We start from the raw sequence: 18173 nt of genomic DNA, 5'->3' as shown, positions 1-18173 counted from the left end.
AAGTTCGTGAGTGGGATTGAACCAAACATTCTTGTAGGTTTCCTTGTTGTCGTCTGGACAACACAGCACGGCAGCGTCTGCTGGGGGGGTTGACCTTCCAGCTAAAGGATGTCAACCTTTAGAGATCCTGCTCCTGATGATGCATGTCTCATGAGCATTAGGCCCCACTGAAACGTGTGCAGTGCCTAGCAGAGTGTTGTGGTGCACCACCGCTTCTCTGTGCAGGCTGCTGACTCTCTGCAGCAACTGTGACCCTAAAATATCTTCAGGATATTACCACGGCTGTGGTTAGCTGCAAACTCTGAGGGGACTTTTTATCATCACAAGAAACAAGTGACACTTCTTCCTTTTAGTTTTTTTTTAATAAAAATTCAATATTACAAGAAAAGGGACGGGGACAAACTAGAAAATTCGAAAAACTATTCTGAATCTCAGTTAGGTTTGGTTTGTGTTACTGAGAAGTGATGAATATTAAAGTACAAATGACCAAATGTGGTTTTGTCATGAGGTGTTTCCTGTCTGTAATCATTCATCTGTTGGCTTTTAAAAGTAATAAACCCTCAACTCAAGTTTTGTAGTTCTGCTGATATGACATCCGTGTGAAGTAGTCATCATCATCATAGAAGAACTGTCCGGTCTGTATTATAACATTCTGTAGAATGAATGACCATAGTAGGAAAAATGTGTCCATGTACGTGTGGGCACCTCAGGACTCCCACATCTTTCGCTTTGAATGAAAATGAAAGAAGCCACAGGTCAGAGAGACGGTCGCTGAGACTTGGAGCCCACAGCATGGTGTGCTCAGTGTTTAGTCTGTGGTGGTGCGGCGGTACCAGAAACGGGCCCTGAAATCGTCGCTGCAGGTCATGAAGCCAGGATTAGTGGGCGAGTGGACAATGCAGCGCACAATGTTGTTGTGTCCCAGAGACAGGAGGTTTTTCCTCTCGGCCGTGCGAGAGTCCCAGCAGCACAGGCTGATGGTGCGCTCATCCGGCAGCAGCACGTAGTCCTCCGTGTGGTTGAAGACGCCCTGGGTGCGATGCATCTGGCGCCCACTCAGCCCAGCGCCTGGGGTTTAAACGGACAAAGCATTTGGCACGGTTCACCTTTCCACAAAAAACACTTTAATTTCAACAAACCAGAGCACAGAGTTTATGGTGTTCTTCTTTTTAGTTCCTGTTGCCAAATTAATCAGACTTTCCTTTATGAACAGCAGATACATAGTTTAGTATGATGTCAGTAGGAAATAGGGCGAAAAGTAGGTAAAAGCTATTTAGTCTTGGTAGGAAAGTCGTCCATCATCACTGGGACTGATGTTTGATGCCAGTTACCGATTACTGCTCTTATTTATCTTTTTCACCATGCTCTGACTTTTTTCAAACAACATCAAAAGCGAGTTGACCAACACGCGTGGGAGAGGTGCACAGAAAGAGACAAGGCTGATCAAGTGTCAACTGTATAAAGTAAAAAACAAATGAGTGAGTGACGATAGATTTAGTCTATACAATCTTTGTGATGTTTTCTGTTTTTGTGTGTATTTTTGGACAAACTTGGTTTAAAAATAAGGCATCATTGTTCCATGTAATGATTTCCCCATTTACCAAGATGCTTCTCTTTGCTGTGAGTTGTAAGTGTCTGCAATCTGTTGCAGGGTTAGGGTTAGGTTAGGTTAGTAATCACGCTAAATGGCCCTTGCAGTAAAGTCTTCAAGAATTATCTAGTATAAAGCAATCTACGTCTGCTCTAACCCACTAGGAGGCAGTGCTGTGTGTACTTATCTTCATAGATAATAATAGATCACTTAAAATCCAAAATACCATGTGAATTCATTCAAAAATATATCAAAACATATCTTATGGTATTCAGCTTAGTGTGTGAATATTCTACATTAAAATAAACCCAAATAGTCTATTTGCTTTTAAATGTATTTAACTATTTTAGGCTTACTGATCATAGGTCAACTGAATATTGGGCTGCCCTCAAACACACACTGTACACATAGAAGCACAGTCATGTTAACCCATCTACCTGCAGGACTGAGTCACTGTTTGTAGAGGATAGTACTACAAACTGCCTAAATATTGAAGCCTGTTACATCCCTTAAACCCGCATGAGCTCAAAGTACACTATAGGTACACTCACCTGTGTATTTGACCAGTGTTCGGCCGGTAGAGATCTCCCACAGCTTTACCACAGAGTCCTTGCCACTGGACAGGATGTACTTGGAGTTCTTGGAAAAGATTGCAGAGCAGACCTCAGCGCCATCGTGGGCCTTCTCAAAGGTAGTCACGCAACGATTGGAAACGCCGTCCCACAGCTTGATGCTGCCATCCTTGCTGCAGGTGACATAGCTGTTGGCGCTGGGGTTGTAGCTCACACCACTGATGGTGTCTGTGTGCTGGTCCAGGGGATTGCAGGACACAAAGCACTGGAAAGTATTAACGTCGTAGAGGCGGAGGGTGGGGTGCTGTGTTCCCACCAGCAGGAAGTCACCTGATGGGTGGAAGGAAATAGAACGGAGCATTTCTGCTTCCTAAAGGGACACGGGAGAAGACAGGATTAGATTCAATCAGAAACATTAAATCCACAAAGATACAATTATTACTGTGTATAACTATAGTTATTTATTAATCTAACGATCAAACATGACAAATGATAACTGACCTGTATGTATTTAAATGCCCTTTTTGCAGAGGGCTTTGAGTAGTCAAACAGTTTCAGTGTATAATCTCTTGAGCCAGAAGCCAGGATTTGTTCGGTTGGGTGGAAGGCCAGGCAGGTGACTTCGTCCACGTGGTCGTACAGCGTTCGAATGACGGGGTGATTCTCCATATTTTGCTGTGCTGTCTCATTCATCATCACCTGACAGCCACAAACACAAGCAAACTTGAGTCTAGTGCTTCAAAACATCCAGTAAAACTGCATCTCCACCCAGTCTCACCTCAATGGGCATGGCGCTCTTAGCCAACATACGCTCAGTGTCCAGAATCTTGATGGAGGCATCGGCAGAGCCAGTAGCGATCAGCTGGCCGTCGCGACTGTAGGTGGCCACACGACACGGGCCCTTGTGAGACGTAACGTAGCAGGTCTCATACTCCGATGCCTCGGGAGACATGGTCTGGACATCGGCATCGAATTCCAAGTCAATGCCCACTCCAGGGGCCACGGTGTCTGAGCGCCCGATGGCGTACTGGACTGCACTGTCATCGTTCTCCATGCCTGGAAGTGTTTGGAAGGTGTGACATCAAACCACCGTACCGCATAATCACACAAACGCGGAGCAGACGACACTCACCGATCTTTGCCAGCTGCATGAGCTGCTCAGAGGGCGACACCACGCTCTGCGGCTTCACTTCATTGATCAGACTGTTGGCGATGCTGGTGTATCCGTCATAGAGCAGCTGGCTTATGATTAACTTGTAGAGGTGCTGCCGGTCTTTCAGAGTTGGTTTGGGACGATACATGTTGCTTTAGGGTGACCACAGCTGGCCGCCTGTGCTTACAGCTCTGTTAGCTGGAACAGAAGGCACAACTTTAGCGCTTCTAACTATTTTAGCCGCTGATAACTTGTCTCCACTTCAGGTAGTTATTAATCTGTTACTAGCTCTAACACTCGCTTCCAACACGGTTAGCAGTGTAGCAACCTAGCATTACAGCGAATGAATAGAACTAGTGATTGGCTAGCGGTGATGCTAACCACGCTAGCTTTGCCTCAACGTTTAGTTAAGCCTGAGACTAAATAAGTAAAGTAAAACAGTAGGCTGAGTGCAACCGGTAGTGCGCGTGCGTTCGCTCTGCAACAACAGCAAAATGTGCCACTTACGTAAAATACGACTGGTAGTTTTTATATAAAAACATACGGCACATGTAGCCCTCAACAAAGTTCCTGAGGCTCAGGCGCTCCAGAACGAAATGTGCGTCGTGACGTGGTAGGTATTGCGTCTTACGTCACAATAATGAAGGTTTAAAAAGCAGACGCTGCTCAGGCCACGTTCGCAAACAGAATTCTGATTTGCGAACTGAAGCTAAATTTAAACTATATAATAAACTAAATGAAGGCCACATCTTATTGATGAAGTATCCCTATTTTTTGGCACATACTCTACCAGAGAAGTCATTTGTGTGTTTGTATGTTATGCAGGTACATAAATCTAAATAAATCAGATTTTATGTCATTTATTGGAATAAACCAATGGCCAGCAGAGAGCGCACCAGTGCAGCACGTAGAGGACAAAGACCCCGTCAGCTCCTGCTTAGGTTATGATCGCAGCTTTGTTTGTGTTATGTATCAGGCTTGGCTGATTTTTGTTTGGTTGTAACCTTCAAAAATGCCTTTACTGAACCAGACACTGGAGACAGGAGTTGCTGTGTTTAAGAGAAACAGTGAGACAATACATGTGTCTGACAGTTAGACTGGACTGTGTGACAGCCTCTAGTAGGAGGGATAAACAGAAAAGTGAGTAAGTGAACAGGAACATGCAGGTGGATGTAGACATCAGCTGTTTTACACCCACCCACATACATGTAATGAGGCTAAAAAGAAATGTCTTGTACAACACACAGATGGATGATTGGAGTTAAGCCTGTTCTACTCAAACAAAACTATCATAAATTCATGTGCAAAAATGCAGCAAGGGACCCATTGAGGCACTAACGAAGCGAGCTGAGATTTCCCCTGGGGCCTTCAGTCTAGAGCCACAGGTTGAAGACATGAGGTATTGCGTTCTTCACTAGATTAATGAAACTAATTTTTATAAAACTGTATTAAAGGTTACCAACATCTGTTGGTAACATCAACATCAACATGTATCTGAAAGCCAAGCTCGACATTAAAAACTCTATGTTCACAAGGATAATACCTTTATAACAAAAGAAAAGTCACATTCAGTTCTCTGAACAATGTAAAGCTTCAGCAACTGTGGGATAATGATAAAAAGGAGAACATATTTGTCACTGCTGATCACGACTGTAAAATCTGACTCAACCTGTATCTTAGTAACCAGAGCAACATGGCCAAAATATCATCTATCAAGAACATTTAAACCCCTGTGGACTGTTTTGGAAAGGCATCAGTATAAATCTATACAGACTATACACATAGAATTTTAAAATACTTGAACTCCCTCTGCCTTTTATAAACATGCCTGAAACTATGCTTCCATCCTGCAGGATCACGGACGGTGTAGAACATGTGTGGTAGGAGGTGTCTCGTTACCATGTCAACACAAAGCATGCTCTCTGCAGACCAGCTTACAGTTGCCTTGGAGACCAGCAAGAGTCTGTAGCACAGAAATGATATAAAAAAACTGTTTGTTTTCTTTGAGCAGATGTCATCTGTATCCCACACGATCAGAGTGTTCATACAAAGCAGAACTTTAAGAACATCACTTACTGAGTATTTAGAAAAATACACTGAAAACTGATTAGGCTAAAGAAATGAATCACCTCATTTGTTATTGTCCATAGTTTGTGTTACAACATATAACAGGCAAGTGAAGCTCAGGCGGTTTGTAGTGATGCTGTGCTTAGCACTTAGTTCGGCCGAGTTTCAGTTTTTTTTTGTGCATCAGTGCATCATTAGTGCGCAGCAGATGGACACAATTTATGCAAAAATTGAACAAGTAACAATCAGGAAAGTAAATCAATATCATAATGAAAAGATTTGTTGACTGTCAGATAATTTATTACTGTGTTTTAGGTGATGAATGCTTGGTATCTATTCACTGTAGATCACTAAAACAAGCTAATAAGTAATTGGACAATAAATTTGCTATAGTATTAAAAGAACATAGGCTCTTAAAGACCTCAGAGAAGTCAGAGTACAGAGAATATGAATATGAATGAGACGTGATGGGCAGAGGGCAGCTGTAGTGTTGTACTCTGATGTGCACACCTGCCAAACACTGCTTTCACAACTCATCCATTTGTTTTCAGCCCGGCAGAGCGAGAGCGGTGCACGTGCAGCCGCCCTCAGCGCTGCTGCACCCTGGTCTATGTGGGTGTATGAAATCCTGTGCGTGGGAGGAAGTAGGTAGGTGGGGAAGTGGGTATATAAGTGAGAGAAGTCAGGTGCTGCTCAAACACCCATGATGAGGTCACTTACTGAAACTGCATGTGGAAGGTAAGAGCGGCAGCTTTAACTTTTGCTTTGCATCGCTTTCATGCTGAACGGTTGCATCTGTGCTCGGAGGCCTCTGCTGCTCCGCTGCTGCCGATCACTTTTGCGTAATCTATGTTTTCAACTTATCCTCCGGAAGTCTTTGTTTGACAGCCACACACCCACCCGAGCACAGCCAGCCCTTCTCCTTCCCTCACTCTCCTCCTCTCTGCCGCACCACTTTTCATAGTGCATCTTCTGTCTCATTTGCATTTGTTCCGCTTCCTCATGACAAGAAACAGTCCATGTCACAGAGCTGAGCGAGGAAAAGATCGCAGAGCAGCACGAGCAGCATGACGGAACAGACTGAAGGCAGGTTCTGAGGCTGGAGCTCTGGGAGCTGGAGAACTGTTACTGAGTCTTGTGCAGAGGAATCGGTGAGTGACTTGGCAGGTTTTTATACTTTCTGTTCTTCTTTTCTCCTTTGGCCTAGTTAGCGTCTCCTCTGGATTCTTACACCATCAAACACTCGTTTTAAAGTCAGGGCGGTCGCTGGAGCAGACAGGGTGAAGCCAGACTCTTGATTTAGTCACAGGAAGCTGCAAATCACTCTTATTGTGCCTGTTATTGTTCCATCAACAGGTAGAAGCTGTCGTAACCTTTGCCTCGTCGTGGCTCAGGAGCATGTGCTCATACAACAAACCCTTTTTGCATATAGGGTTGTAGCATGCGTAACCATATAAATGTATATTGGTAGCACTGAAGAAAGTGAAAGCACAGTATGAAGGTAGCTTCGGATAAAAGATCCTAAAATAAAACTACAGTAGATTCACGCTGCTGTTTGTTTCACCTGCTCCAACAGGACGAGAAAGTTTCCGCAGTCATGACAGAAGCACAAAGCGCACACTAATGCTCCACAACAACGAGTGTGCTCTGTAGCAGCTGTGTTCAGGGGGAGAATTATGCAAAATCACCTCACAAGCAACAGGAAATGAAAATGTTTTGCCTTAATAAGCAGCCATTTATCTCTTCACGTAGGTGGGTTTAGGCTTTGATTAGATTACTGCACAAGCATGGAGGTCTGGCAGGAGGCAGCCAGGCTGCTGGTTCCGAGGTGTGGACTGGTGCGAGTGGCCACACATAACGGCAGGATACGCAGCACCCCGTGCTGCTCTCTGCTCTACATGTTTCTGTGTGGTGCATTTCTGCTAGCATGCCAAGCATCTTTGACTTCTGTCTGCCTGCTCTCTGCATCGAACAGCGGATGCCTCTGCCTTTCTCTTCACTCATGCTTATTACTGCTCATCATCACAGTTGTGTTTTTGTTTTGGTGCTGTACGAATGGGATCATCGCTGCAAAATATCCTTCATCATCATGCCAAATCCAGCCTGGATTAAATGTGTTATTAGCCATCTGTGCTAAAGGTATCTGTCATTAGCACATTAACCATGGTGATGCTCATTTTCTATGGTTCACTAGTGAAATAATAAGAGAATAATATATTCCCAGACATAAAGTCTCATTTTCTTCTGAGAGTAAGACCTTCAGTACAACTGTCCCCACTTAAACAAATAGATTTGCCCTTTTTGATCCACAGCAGACAAAGGTCTAAAGCAAACTGTTCTTATCTTACAGGTAATTAGAGACCTGGCGCTGGTACATCACGACAGCAGCACTGTTACCATGGAGACTGGCAAGCCGGGACTGGTGAGTGCTCCAGTGCACATCGGCGCCGTCGCAGCACAGACAGAGAAGAGGATGGACATCCAGGCCCCGCTGAGGGCTGTTTACATCCACACAGTGCCTGCTGTGCCGGCGCAGCCTCCCGCAGCTGTCCGCGAGCCAGCCATGCTCCATCTGGCCGTGCCGTCGCTCTACTCCAACGAGACGCTTCCCTTCTTGACACTCCATATTGCAGGTGGGCTGCAGCCTCAGCCAGGCCTGAGCGCGGCAGCCGGTGCTCCTGCGTCCAGGCCCAAATCGGCAGGGAAGCACGTGTGTCCTCACTGTGGGCGAGACTGCATGAAGCCCAGCGTGCTGGAGAAGCATCTCCGCTGCCACACAGGAGAGAGACCTTACCCCTGCGCCACCTGTGGAGTTTCCTTTAAGACTCAGAGCAACCTCTACAAGCACAAACGCACTCAGGCTCACGCCCGCCTGTCGTGCGAGTCCGAGCAGAGCAGCCTGGGCAGTGTGGACAGCATGTCCAGCTCCAGAGACACTTGCAGCTCCAGTTTATCTCTAGATGAGGACGACATACGGCATACGACAAAGGAACAAGACTCTATGGGTGAACAGAACGAGCTGGCCGCTGCTGCTCACAAGACGCAATCAAATGGAAGAGTAGAAGACCAAAGTGAAATAGCTCCTTCGGGTCTTGGTCGACATCTTCACCTCCAAAGACAAGAGGCCACTCTGTTTTCCAAGCAGTGGGAAAACTCTGTGTCCAGTGGAAAGTCACAGAGCCACGAGAGCACAGACTCCGGCTTCAGTGAGAGCAACGACCACTACCTGAGCCCGGTCAGCGTTTTACCCCACTCGCTCACCAAGTCCAAGGAGCGTCTGGAGGAAACCACCAGCACAAACGCACCTTCTGAACCCGAGCCCAGAGACCCCGCGAGGGTCCAGGAGCAGAAGACGCTGGAGGAGCGCATCTCCAAGCTGATCTCTGAGAATACAGCTGTTGTGGAGGACAAACAGCTGGACAACGTCAGGCCACGGAAGACGGTTTTGTCCAAACAGGGCAGTATTGACCTCCCTATGCCATACACGTACAAGGACTCTTTTCACTTTGACATGAAGATCGGTAAGACCCAGAGTGTGGGGCTGCACAGACTCAGGGCGCCCGCTCTGCACAGCTCCGTGCCAACGCAGCGCTCCTGCAGCGCGGAGCACGCGCCCTTGACGCGCAGCAACTCGCTGCCCTTCAGCGTCGCCCTCCTGCAGCCCGAGAGCCCGGCCTCCTCCCACCACCGCGACTACGTGAGCCTGGCTCGCAGGGGCAGCTCCGGCCAGAGCGCTCCAGCGGCGCAGATGAGGCCCGTGGCCCAGCACTCGGCCGCCCACCGCCCGCTGGTGCGGCAGGCGGCCGTTGACTGCAACCACGCAGCAGACGCTCACTTCATGAACTCATCTGTGGAGGAGGCGTGCGACGGGGACGGTGGCGACGCGGGTGCAGAGCCAAGCAGCAGGAAGTCCAAAAGGAAGAAAGCGCAGAAGTTTGCATACAACAAGTGGTACATGTACGGCGGCGGGACATTTAAGAAGCTCTACAGCCCTGAGAAAGGTGGAGAGAGCGCAGTCATCAAAGGCCGGAGCCATGAGGTCATCCAGAGGTCACCGGCGGCTCATAAGGATGCGACGGCCGACACGAGCAGCAGCGGCGCTGCACTGTGCCTCCCAGGCTGCCCTCCTCTCAAACCCCCATCAGCCTCTGCTCTGACCTTTGACCTCAAAGCCAGCCAGCTTCATCCATCAGCCACTCCTCTGAAAGCTCCACTTCGGAGAAACCTGTCTCTCTCAGTGCTGCCGCTATCGTCAGTCGGATCGTTTCTTGGTCTCAAAACGAGCAGCACAGACGCAGGGGCAGTGATTAACGGCGGCTCCGCTTCGCAGCTCTGCGGAGCCCATGTTCCCTCTGACCGGAAAAAGCAGAAAACCCATGACCAAAGCGCTTTCCCGCTGATGGACGCGGCTCGGAGTTCAGTGACTCATCCCCTTCCCTCTGTCGCTGGCGTTGGGCCTCAGCAGGAAACGAGCGTAAGTTCTGTCAGCTTTCCAGAAAATCAAATACGCACTCAAGTCAAAGAAGCCGTCTTCCTGCCGCGCATAATCAGTGCAAATGTGGCGTCTGTCGGAGCCTCACCGGAGACTTCCGTCTCTTCTACTGCCAAGACCAGCTTCCTGCCCAAATACCAGCTCAAGTTACCGAACGCCAGCGACACTGAGTCACCAGTGATGGACAAACCATCAGGAACCGTCCACACCTTCACGTCTGTGCCTCCACCTTCTACCAGCGAGCACAACTCAGTCTTAGGTGCACCTTCTGAAACCAGCTGTGAGGAACTTTCCTTTTCCTCATTGAGCCAGACCCCTGATATCAACAAGACAAAAGCCTCGAGTTCCACACAAACCCAGTTCATCCCACCCTCTAAAACAACTCTTTGTCCTGCTCAAACCTCAGCGCTGTGTGAGAACGTGACGAGTCTTCCTGGAGCCACCACCATGACCACGACCTGTCTGAAAAACAAGCAGGCTGGCATATGCAGCACCTGGATACACCCCTCAGCATCTGCAGCCAGCTCAGCACCTGTACAGGTCCCCACACACGCTGCACCCGTGGCTGCAAACGTCCCCGGTAGATGCACTGTAACCTCAGCGACTGACACCACAGGCCAGGCCGCCCCTCACCGCCCGCCGGCACACCCACAACCAGCAGCCAACCCCGGGAGCGGCGCGTACGCTGGCCAACGCACCCCGCTGAGGCCCTGTGACGTGGTGCCCTTCAATCAGGAGCAGCCTGTGAGTCAGAACGTGTTCCATGTTCACACCGCAGACCTGCAGATCTGCCTTCAGATCATATCCGATGAACAGCTGGCTCTCATTGAGCCGCAGATTGAGCGGGAGGCGCCAGGAGGGATCCAGAGTAAAGCTCCGAACTCCACGGTGAGCGATGACCATCAGCCGCCACGACAGCCAAGGGAGACAAGCCACGCTGGGAAGGTTCAGCCAAACATCCACCTGAGTGAACGCAGCACTTCTAGTCCAGCCGATCCAAAGCCTCCTGACGCTCTAGGCTGGACCCTGCGCCCACACAGGAACAGCAATGCACACGCCGAGAGCTCGAGCTCTGGAGGCGACGTTATAACTGCTGCTTCACTCAGAGGGGTTGATCCAGGGAAGCATCAGACGGCCGATGGGGAACATGACAGGCATCCTGCTGGAGAACAAAGTTCACTGGACAGGACGCTCGCCCAAACACCAAGCCTCAGTAAGAGCTGCTCTGCTCCCAGCATAGGAAGCCTTCTCCTGGTTAAGGAGGCCAACAGGCTGGAGCCCAGAGAGACCCCCTGGTCTCTGCAGGGGGTCTCGGCTTCTCCGTCTGCCTCAGGATGTGCTCATACTGTCAGCAGACAGCTAAAGGCACAGGTATCAGCCCACGACAGCGATCCCCTGTGTAAACCAGCAGACAGAGGCTGCGACAGGGTGGGGCCCTTCCACGACCCTGCCCCTTTACAGGAAATCACTCCTGGTGAAGCCGAAGGCCTAATCGGTTTAGCTCAAGAACAGCTGGGTCTGATCACTGCAGCGTCCTCTAAAAGCCAGGTGGAAATACCCAGAGACGAACCAGCGGTGCTTTCAAGTGTCCAGAGCGCTGCTGCAGGTAAAATTATTAATGTTGTGTAAAATAGACTATATTGTGTAATAATTACTCTTTATACCCCGTTATATTGGCCATTAATGGTGATAACCTTCATTCTGGTGTGGATTTACCTTCATTCTGGTATCAGACATGATACCTGGCAACCGCAGTCTTTTCCTGGACCACATCCTGTTACAAACACATTCTACCGCTAGATGGCAGTATATGTTCACTGCTTTGTTTTATAAAGCTCAGTAGTGAGAAGCGGTGATCAAGGGGTCCTTTTACACATGCTCCATCAGTAATTTTACCTACATGCAAAACACCAAGTGCGCGTTGTAAACAAAGGAATTAAGGCCCATGTGGCTTTAATCATTGTGCTTTTTTACTTATTGTGACACGTGAGCTGTTTCCTCAGGCCCTCACAGAAAAGCAGAGTCCAAATGCATTTGAAATGTGATCCCTGTGTAGCATAAAGCACCAAATCAACTAGTCTGTCATGTAAAGGAGCTGAGGATTAGCGACAATAACAAAGCTCTGTCTCCACATCCTGGGGAGGAGAGGATAAACAAACCTGAGCCTGCGACCCGGTGCCTCCCAGCGCCACTAAAACAACAAACCCAGGTTCTGGTTGTCATGAAAAGGAATCGTCACTGACAGTGGAGGCCTCGGCAGTTCTTGAACCTTTTACTGTAACATCCCTGCAAATCAGTTATGAATACGTGGAGTCTGTGAGAAGACAGAATGTCAGAACTACACACGAGGCCTTTAATTAGAGCAACATATTCTAAATAGTACACAACATACGTATTACATTCATTTTTAAAATTATTTTTAATCCAATTTACTTTTTAAACAGTATTTAACAATATATATCATCTTTACAATGGTTAAAACAACTAAGAAGGTAAAACATACAAGAATTAACATAGAGGTGTCACTCACACAAATAACAAAAGCAGCTGCGTTTCATTTGTTTTTCTTTCCTAGGGGTTACGCAGGCAGCCTCCCCTGTGGCACGCGCAGGTCAGACAGAGCCACAGGACCCGGGCCACGCAGCGGGCTCACGCTGCAGGCTGAGGCCGCGTCCAGACGCCAGAGACACGAGGAGCACGACGGACCGGGGAACCGGGACAGACCAGGTGCCAGGACCAGGATGGAGTCTGAAAACGACAGAAAATACCTTCATGTGCCACAAAATAACAAACTGTTATATTAGAAAACCCAACGCAACCCTACAGGATTGATTCCAATTCAGCATTCTTCTAAAAAGCATCTTTATTGCTTTAATTATCTCTAAACTCAACCAAATCTTTCAGCAAATCCATCATGTTCACATATGTTGGATTGTCCGTATCTGGGGACTGGGGGCATGAGGGTTTCCAAGCGTGACGGGCGTCACTTTGCACGATTGGTTTTCATTTTAGGAGACGTAGCGAGAATGTGTTTGTATCCTAATGAAATACTTGCACTGTAAATATCTGATCCCCAAGATACGTCAAAGCAGAGACAGAGAAAGAATGAGAAGAATGACACACAACTGTTGAATCTATAGTCACAACCCACACACAGTGGCACAGGAGATGACTTATAAAACCAACAGATCAAGGCAGCTACAGTAGCTACACAGCCAGAGCCTGTTTCACATGACATTAAACTTTATGAATAGTAAATATTTGAACAGCTGTTTCTAACAGCCCAAATAAATGAATTCATAAGCTACTGGACATATTATGGTGTGTGGTATTTGATCCAATCACTTATTGGACAGTATTATTCTAATATATTGTCTTTTTTTCTCACAAGGGGGAAACCCTGAAAGTCAAGGAGGAATCTTTGAAATCGTCCTGGTTAACTGAGCAGCATCGGACCCAGACACACTCAGGAATGTCTGAACACCCCCCACAGAGTCCTCAGCACCCCAGTTCACCACGGCCCCCACCAGAAACCAACAGCCAGCAAACACAGACCCCAGGTCAGTCAAAGGAAGGCAAACAGACCCCAGCACAGGCCCAGATAACAGGGGGCTGGACTGAGAGCAGCCACACGTCCAGCAGCACAGACACTGGGAGGCCGTGGCCCCCACACGACTACGCCTCGCACGTCCCTGACCCCAACAGCAAATACCAGGCCTTCTTCCTGACGGGCCAGTTTCACAGCTTTCAGCCAGGCGAGTGTCTGAACAACGGCGTGAGGGCCGTCCTGAGCTGCCCGGACGCAGAGGACACCAGCAGCAGCGACGAGGAGGGCAAGCTCATCATCGAGCTTTAGGCGGAACGGGCTCATATGCAAAACCAAGCTTTCAATATGTTTACACATCTGGGGCCGAAACCGTGCCACCGGCTCAGGAGCTGTATGTTAACGTATGGTCTGTCGTCCGTGCTTTATTATTCCAAATGTGATTACAAGCAAAAGTAGTCCAGCCTCCAGTGAGTAAGTCAGTAAAGTCAGGAACAGCACGAACACAGAACTGTCAAACCTTGGCTTGAATACATACAAACAATCATCTGTCACCTTCCTTCTGTTTGACATCACTTCATCTCTAGTGGCTCTGAGTGTTGAGAGGCTTCATGTGCCACAACCAAAGATGAAACTTCAGCACCAAGAACTGAACACACGCTCACAAACAGACACGTGAACCTTCCCATGCTCGCGCTCATAAATAGCTCCATGTAACCTTCACAGACGCCACCTGCCTGTGAATCATGTACACATGGCTGTCAATCATCAGCCAGGTGATTCTGGGGGGGTCCCTTCTCTCGCCTGGACTTCCCGATGAGTCAGCGATGTGTTGCACAGCGGCTCACGAGAGGAAATGCTTGGATGTGGATTCACTGCTGCGAATCAGACGTCCTGTGGTCATGTGTGTGTGTGTGTGTGTGTGTGTGTGTGTGTGTGTGTGTGTGTGTGTGTGTGTGTGTGTGTGTGTGTGTGTGTGTGTGTGTGTACGCGTGCACATGCGTGTGTGTGTATGCGTGTGTGTGTGTGTACGCGTGCACATGCGTGTGTGTGTGTGCGTGTGTGTGTGTGTGTGTGTGTGTGTGTGTGTGTGTGTGTGTGTGTTTGTGCGTGTGTGTGTGCACGCGTACACACTGATTTTCTAGTTTTCCATTCCTGTTTCAGTGACAAACAGAGGCCGTTGTGTAAAATGTGTTGTTTGTTTTCAAACATTTTGATAAAAGATGACAACAGTTTTACTGGTGAGTCGTTTCCTTGATTATGTCTCTTAAACATAGAAAATACAAAACGGAATTGTTCTTGTGAGGACATTGTTGTTGCCTGATGGATCCTGTGCAGTGGCAAAGATGTCAATGCTAGTTTTAAACTGACAAAAGCTCCACTGCACCTTTAAGAGAGCAGATCAGCAGAACCAGAGTGGACTCAAATTATGACACAATGAATGACTGGTGACTGGATGAAGAGATCAGATGATGAGTGAGAGTCACTGAACTGTGCCCGTTTTCATTTTAAGCATGAATGAGGAATTGCAGTAGGCAAATATATCCATTTATTCATTTCTACATTCACTTTTGATTCTTTATTTCCAATGTGGACTTGCTGAGTGTCTTCTCATTGGAGGATCCTGGTGCTCAGGTTTAGTGCTGGTCTTGTTGGCTGGATCAGGTCTTGAGGAGGTGACGGTGGTGATACAGTCCTCCCTGACCTGTGGTCCAGCTCCTCCAGTAGCACCTGTGTTCCTCGTCAGTCTCTAGTTGCAATAGCAGTTACGTCCCGATGCTAAACCTGGTAGTATGAACTTTCCAAAATCACAGAGGGAGTCAGTAACTCTCAGTGTTGGACTCTGAGAGGAAGCCTTCACCTACTGTGAAGTGCCTTTGTAATGGATAGTGTGACACTGTTACTATGAGATCGAACAACAAGGAAGGGGCTTCCTGCAGTTTCCACAATGAGCAGCAACATCTTCTACCACACGGAGTAAAGTTAAACTTACCTAAAAGTCATGTTTGTACCTGTTTCAACTCATTTGTTTTAAGCAGTGCCATTGTTTTTTTCCATTGTGTTGTTCCTGCCATGTCTGACGTTATCTATAACTGGAAGATCAAACACAATCATTTCAAACCTGCTTATAAACAACAGACAGTGTGAGATGCAGCAACTTCACTAAGGCACCACCAACCCATCAACAGCCCACACAGTGGAGTAAGTGTAACCCAGCAACATGTGTGAAGTGATATGAGAAGTCCTGCTCCCTGTGAAGAATCAACTAAGAATCAATCACTTCGCTCAAAATGTACATAATGTTAATTAGAGATAACCTGTGGAGATGACTTTCTTTTAACAATTCTGTATTTTTGTCCTTTTTCAAAAATAAAGATTTTCTATTCTATTCTATTCTATTCTATTCTATTCTATTCTATTCTATTCTATTCTATTCTATTCTATTCTATTCTATTCGATAAAAGACTCAGTCTGCTGCTGAAGCAGCAGCTGGTTATTGGCTTCGTACCAAATATCTCCTTTCTTTGTAACATTGCAATTGGAATTAACTGAACATTTGCCACAAACTGATGAGTCTTCAGTGGATTCTTCTGTGTTGAGGTTAAATAAACAACTCAGGCCTTAGTTATGAAGTGAGACGATGTGTGCCAGCGTTGGTCAGTCAGTGTGTTGAGGTGTTTGCTGTGTGTATAAACTCCACACAGAGCTCGCCTCGCTGTCACTCGCCACGATGCATATTTCCCCTGAGGGCTGTTTCGGGCTGCAGGTTAGCAGGTCACCAGAACTATTCAGTGCCTGAGTCCACACAGCTCCAGGTTTACACGGCTCCTTTGTAATGTGAACGCGAGACGACCTGAGTTACAATGAAAAGTTCACAAGAGATAATGCCAAATGGAAGCTTTACCAGAATCTTCCTTTAAGATTGTTAGTTTAGTCACTAGACACCATTATACTGTATGTGTTATTATCAGTACAGCCTGAGTCTCAATAACCCAAAATATTGTCTTCTGTTTGTTAAGGCTGCAATTTAAACAGATCTGAGGAAGTGAGATGGTTCATGACACATTCTACAGTAAGGCAGAATATACACTATATTATCTGAGGCTTAAGTAATAAAAATATTCTACCGATTCTTATTACTACATTCGGTATTGTTTAATTTATTGACTAAGTTGGAGGATGTGGTGGAACGTAGCAGAGTGAGGAGGAGCAGGGACAAGGAGCAGGTCTTCAGCCCCGTCCTGATGTTCAAACACTAATAATATTAGATTCTCCAGTTATTGCACAACCTTTGTTTTTCCTTGACTTCTAGTTAGTGTGCAGTGTAAAGGTCTCACTATCTTATATATTTTGTTAAATAAATACTAATAGTTGTGTCTTTATAGAAAACAGGCGTTTGATTTAGTCAGTCACACTTACAGTAGCAGTAAATAGATTAGATTAGATATTAGCTGGCACTATTCTTCATCCAAGTCTTTTTGTTGTCATTTCATCACATGTTCACACATTGTCATTAATACTAATCCAACTGTTGGATGATATATTTGCATATATGCCGATATAAAGTTAAGGGAGTTTGTCGGCTGACTGGTGCCACATTGAGCTCCGCTGGTTAGTGCTGAACTTGCTGTTATTGAGACTTTGACTATATTTTACAATATTTTTGTTCTGTTTATTTGTCCATAAAGACAGGGTGATGTTCAATAATTAATTTTAGATATGAAAATCTGATTTTTTAGATAATTAATAAAGTTGATAAAATGTAAAGAAGGCTGAAGATGCTGTGGTGTGTTCAAGTGCCTCCTTTTGGTTCAGATGAAGGCGTCCACCTTTCACTCATTTGGATGCAGTCCAATTAATTTGCATCCTAGGAAGCCAAAGAAACTATAACATTTTACCCTTGTGTTCCTCGAGTTTTGCTTAAGCTGCACCTGAACGCAACATCATTTTCTTGTCTTCGTTTTCTTCTGACATCAGCTTTATTCTGAGGATTATTAACTGTACTTGTTCCAGCATGAGCAGAGCATTTTGACTCATTGTTGATCATGGCGTTTGCTGCTCTTTCATGTGCCCACGCCCTCGGGGACGACCTTGGCTCACGTAAGTATTCAATTATTTGGCACAGTTTAACACTAAAAGAATTTTGTGTTTGTGATTCTAAAAACAAGCTATTTCTGTATTAACACACACAACAAGAGTAACTGTTGGTGGACAGAGATGAAACTTAGCTCCATGACATCAGCACACAGCAGTAAACACAGTATCGCACCTGCTGCTGTAGGATTCTTGGCTCACATGCTGCATACTGTGCATCCCTCAGTTCCACCTTCAACTTCCCTACTCAACTACATCCGCTACTTTGTCATTTTTCTCTCTCTAAAAACTGGATTTATAACAACACACTACTGTAACTTTATCTTGTCTGGCACAATGTGGCCGAGCAGGAGCAGCAGGGAACCTTTTAGACGCAGGTCTTTACGTCCTGGTGACTGTCACTGGTTGCACTTGTATCACACTCTTTATTACTTTTACTTTACATCTTTTATCATGTCGCCAAAGTTCGTCTGTGATTATGTCATTAACACTAAATAGCTGTGATTTGAACCTTTCCAGTTAAATAGTTTGGCGTCGATCTGGTAGGAACAAAGGAACTTCCAAAGACCTTTATTGTACATTGTCACCAAAGTCACAACAATGTTGACTCATTTCACATGGATCTTATCTGACTGATGAGTTCAAGTAGTTGCTGACTG

The 18173-nt window shown here is 46.5% G+C and overlaps 2 protein-coding genes across 4 annotated transcripts; one reads left to right on the top strand and one right to left on the bottom strand.

Moving 5' to 3' along the window:
- Positions 1-327: 327 nt before the first annotated feature.
- cstf1 (cleavage stimulation factor, 3' pre-RNA, subunit 1) lies at positions 328-3989 on the bottom strand. 2 transcript variants are annotated; one of them, XM_029152018.3, is made up of 6 exons: positions 3861-3989; positions 3296-3514; positions 2942-3219; positions 2665-2862; positions 2143-2533; positions 328-1068 (listed from the first exon to the last, which is right to left on the bottom strand). In XM_029152018.3, the coding sequence occupies exons 2-6, from the start codon at positions 3462-3464 to the stop codon at positions 809-811; spliced, it is 1296 nt and encodes a 431-aa protein (XP_029007851.1). In that variant the 5' UTR covers positions 3465-3514; positions 3861-3989; the 3' UTR covers positions 328-808. The 2 variants fall into 2 exon arrangements, with proteins under 2 accessions (XP_029007851.1, XP_029007850.1); XM_029152017.3 differs by having other exon boundaries at positions 3824-3954.
- Positions 3990-4557: 568 nt separating this feature from the next.
- On the top strand, positions 4558-15811 carry znf831 (zinc finger protein 831). 2 transcript variants are annotated; one of them, XM_055509055.1, is made up of 6 exons: positions 4558-4715; positions 5170-6121; positions 6394-6534; positions 7734-11481; positions 12451-12602; positions 13267-15811. In XM_055509055.1, the coding sequence occupies exons 4-6, from the start codon at positions 7782-7784 to the stop codon at positions 13729-13731; spliced, it is 4317 nt and encodes a 1438-aa protein (XP_055365030.1). In that variant the 5' UTR covers positions 4558-4715; positions 5170-6121; positions 6394-6534; positions 7734-7781; the 3' UTR covers positions 13732-15811. The 2 variants fall into 2 exon arrangements, with proteins under 2 accessions (XP_055365030.1, XP_029007286.1); XM_029151453.3 differs by having other exon boundaries at positions 5170-6534.
- The last annotated feature ends 2362 nt before the right edge of the window (positions 15812-18173 follow it).

The sequence above is a fragment of the Betta splendens genome, chromosome 5 (assembly GCF_900634795.4).
Source record: "Betta splendens chromosome 5, fBetSpl5.4, whole genome shotgun sequence".
NCBI classification, from domain to species: domain Eukaryota; kingdom Metazoa; phylum Chordata; class Actinopteri; order Anabantiformes; family Osphronemidae; genus Betta; species Betta splendens.
Note: the sequence above shows the minus strand (reverse complement) of the source record. Positions and strands in the feature narration are given on the sequence as shown.